Source organism: Ursus maritimus, unplaced genomic scaffold, assembly GCF_017311325.1.
Source record: "Ursus maritimus isolate PB19 unplaced genomic scaffold, ASM1731132v1 scaffold_90, whole genome shotgun sequence".
NCBI lineage: Eukaryota > Metazoa > Chordata > Mammalia > Carnivora > Ursidae > Ursus > Ursus maritimus.
This window is the reverse complement of record NW_024427108.1, coordinates 49-4,183: the sequence shown is the minus strand read 5'-3', so window position 1 is coordinate 4,183 and position 4,135 is coordinate 49. Positions and strand designations below refer to the sequence as shown.

General features: G+C 36.1%; 1 protein-coding gene across 1 annotated transcript; it reads left to right on the top strand.

Moving 5' to 3' along the window:
• Nucleotides 1-245: 245 nt before the first annotated feature.
• Nucleotides 246-1,035, top strand: LOC103656299 (UDP-glucuronosyltransferase 2B31-like; the record flags this gene model as incomplete). The annotated part of the gene is made up of 1 exon (XM_008683652.2): nucleotides 246-1,035. A coding segment is annotated over exon 1 (724 nt), but the record flags the coding sequence as incomplete, so codon positions are not given.
• Between the last annotated feature and the right edge of the window lie 3,100 nt (nucleotides 1,036-4,135).

Below are 4,135 nucleotides of genomic sequence, written 5' to 3'. Positions count from 1 at the left end.
TGTCCCTGACACCCTTCCAAAATATATTACATAAGACATGTGACTTGCACATGCTAGGTCATTGGCTCTTAGCTAAGATGATAGAACTTATAAGCATCAAACAAATATTAAACACATTTGTATACAAATGAAATCATCTGCCTTTGGCTTTTTCCACTTGAGATCCCAATGCTCTGACTGCTCATAAAATGTGTTTGCTTTGAAATGTAAGAGTTACACTTTAACTTACTGATTGATTTCTCCTTGGAGATAAGTACAAGCAATGGGAGATGGAAACAGGAATTTGAAAAGAAGCACTGCATTCCACCAGGATGTCTATGAAATGGATTTCAGTTCTGCTGCTGCTACAGCTGAGCTGTTACTTCAGCTCTGGGAGTTGTGGAAAGGTGCTGGTGTGGCCCACAGAATACAGCCACTGGATCAATATAAAGACAATCCTGGATGAACTTGTCCAGAGAGGCCACGAAGTGACGGTTCTGACATCTTCAGCTTCCATTCTTGTTGATCCGAGCAAATCATCTGCTATTAAATATGAGGTTTATCCTGCACATTTACTTGGAAATGATTTCGAGGATTTTTTCGGAAAAATGCTCAACATATGGATATATGACTTGCCAAGAGATACATTTTGGGCATACTTTTCACAAATGCAAGAAATCTTCTGGGAATATTCTGACTGTATTCAAAAGTTCTGTAAAGATGTAGTTTTGAACAGGAAACTCATGACAAAACTACAAGAATCAAGGTTTGATGTCGTTCTTGCAGATACTGTTGGACCCTGTGGCGAGCTGCTGGCGGAGCTACTTAAAATACCTTTAGTGTACAGTCTCCGCTTCTCTCCTGGCTATGCGTTTGAAAAGTATAGTGGAGGACTTCCATTCCCTCCATCCTACGTGCCTGTTATTTTGTCAGAATTAAGTGATCAAATGACATTCATGGAGAGAGTAAAAAATATGATATATGTGCTTTATTTTGACTTTTGGTTCCAAACATTTAATGAGAAGAGTTGGGATCGCTTTTACAGCGAAGTACTAGGTAAGTCATGTTTTTAATTGGTAGCATGAGGTTGTAATTCTTAGCGCCTTGGAAGGTGAGTTTGTATAAATACAAAGTCAGAGGAATTTGTCTTTTATAAATGAAATGATGAAATATAAAATGATCTCTGAAACTCACAAATATTATGGAAAGACTTACATGACAGGGCCAGTTAGAACCCTGTGGTCCATTATTTAGTACCTTACACTCCAGGTAGTCAATGACCACAAATTAAAGCTCTGAGGATTTCTTGAATCAACTACATATCTATTCTTTGTGTTTTTCTTTGTAATACTTCAAAAATTTTTTTTACTTTTTTCTGGATAAAGTGTTTTAACCTTCCTTTGTTATTTATTAAATACGGGGTGAAAATGTTACTTTTGATGTGCTTTACTTTTTAGAGTAATTTTAAGTCACAGCATATTGAGTCAAGTTTTCCTACATAATCCTTGCCCACACACGTGCATAAGGTCCCCCATTACGAACATCCCCCACCAGAGTGGTACATTTACAACTGATGAACCTACATTGACACATTATTACCATCCAAAGTCCATAGCTTACATTACAGTTCACTCTTGGTGTTTTACATTCTATAAGTTTTAACAAATTTATAATGATACGAAAACACCACCATTACATCAAGGTAGTTTCACTGCCTTAAAAATCCTCTCTGCTGTGCCTATTTCCCTCATATCCATTTTACTTTACTTTTTCCTTTTAAAAAAAAAAGGCATTCAAGGACTGCCTGGGTGGCTCAGTTGGTTAAGCATCTGCCTTCAGCTCTGGTCATGATCAGGGTCATGGGATTGAGCCCCATGTTGGGTTCTCTGCTCACCAGGGAGCCTGCTTCTCCCTCTTGCTCTGCCTGCCACTTCCCTTGCTTGTGCTCTCTCTCTCTCTCTCTCTCTCTCTCTCTCTGTCTTACTTATCAAGTAAGATCCTTTTTTTTACAACACATTAGAAACTTCACTATCCTTATGAAGCAGACATGTTAAGTGAGGAGTCACGTATTTCTAGTACAACTGTCTATAGAGCATTGAGGATATTATTTTCACTTGTTTCCCTTCTTTAATTTAAAAATGTAAGTGTTGTGTCGTATTACCTGAAAGAGTCCTTCAAAATTGAAAGAAATGGTGGCTATATCCCAGACTCAGGAATCTATAATACGAAGTTTCTAATGATTACATATTCTTTCACCAGGGCTTATAAATCATGATGTAAAGGCCTAAAATCTTGTTGAAGGGTACACACACATATTAATAGTTCACATTTTTTAAAAACTATGTTACTCCATTAAAGAAAAATGACCCAAAACTAACAGTGCACACATGTATTTCCATACTTGAAGAAAATATTCCAGTTGTTATTTGCAAATATTATTTAATACACAAATATTATTAGAGCTCCTAATGTGAACCAAGTGCAATGGTAAGTACAAAGAATCAAGGCATACCTTCAAAACCTCACAGTTTTCTTGGAAAATCTAGGATCAAGGGAATAACTTGCTAAATTATAAAAATGAGACTTAGTACTCTAGGGAAAGGTGTTTCCATTGGTTAATTGATTGGGGAGCTCAAATAATTGTTTACATTTGCATCTGTTACTTTTGCGGCATTTCAGAGTAAACAAATGCATGTTTAATTTGATACTGGCTTAGGTTTAATGATTGGTTATGATTGTGAATATACTACTGTGATGTTAGAAATGAGTCTCTTACACTTTGTCTTTCATATATACGTATGAATGATATATATATAAAGATGTAAATATATATTTGCCTCATTATACATGTTTGTATCATATATGTGTTCCATTATCAAACTGCAAATATTTTGAAACATTTTTGACTACATTATTCCAAACTCCTTTCAGAAAATCCCCTAGTATATTCACATTGCATTACTCTCATTTCCTCTACCTGTTGCTTTTTGTGGGGTTTTCTACTGATTTATTTACTCTTATTTTTCTATTAAGTTTTAATTTTAATTGCAATATAGGTAAGAGAGAGTGTTATATTAGTTTTAGGTGTACAATATAGTGATTCAGCAATTCTGGACATCACTCCCTGCTCATCACAACTAGTGCCCTCCTTAATCCCTATCACCTATTTGACACATCCCCCCACCCGCTGCCCCTCCAGTAACCCTCAGTTTGTTCTCTACAGTTAAGAGTCTACTTCTTGGTTTGTTTCTCTCTCTCTTTTTGTCTTTTGCTTATTTCTTTGGTTTCTTAAATTGTACATATGAGTGAAATAATATGGTATTTGTCTTTGACTTATTTTACTTAGCATAATACTCTCTAGCTCCTTGCAAATTGCAAGATTTCATTTTTTTAAAGATTTTATTTCTTTATTTGAGAGAGACAGAGAAAGAGAGGGAGAGAGAGAGGGAGAGAGAATCTGAAGCATACTCCACACTGAGCGCAGAACCCCACTCAGGGCTCCATCCCATGACCATTAGATCATGACCTGAGCCAAAACCAAGAGTTGGATGCTTAACCAACTGAGCCACCCAGGTACCCCAAGATCTCATTCTTTTTTATGGCTGAGTAATATTCATGATAAAAATATACCACTTCATTTTTAGCCATTCATCAGTTGATGGACACTTAGGCTGCTTCCATAATTTGGCTATTGTAGATAATGCTGCTATAAACACTGGGGTACGTGCATCCCTTTGAACAAGTATTTTTGTTTGCTTTGGGTAGATACCTAGCAGTGCAATTGCTGAATCATAGGGTACTTCTATTTTTAACTTCTTGAGAAACCTCCACACTTGTTTCTTGTGTCTGTTGGCCATCCGTATGCCTTCGTAGGAGAAATGTCTGTTCATGTCTTCTCTCCTTTTTTAAATTGGATTATTTGGTTTTGGAGTATTGAGTTGTAGAGTTATTGTTTTGGATACTAACCTTTTTTCAAAGGTCATTTGCAAATATCTTCTCCCATTCAGTACGTTGCCTTTTAGTTTTACTGATTGTTTCCTTCATTATGCAGAGGTTTGGTTGTTTTTCTTTCTTTTTTTTTTTTTTTAACTTTGATGTAGTACCAATAGGTTATTTTTGCTTTTACTTCCCTCCCCTCAGAAGATATATCTAGAAA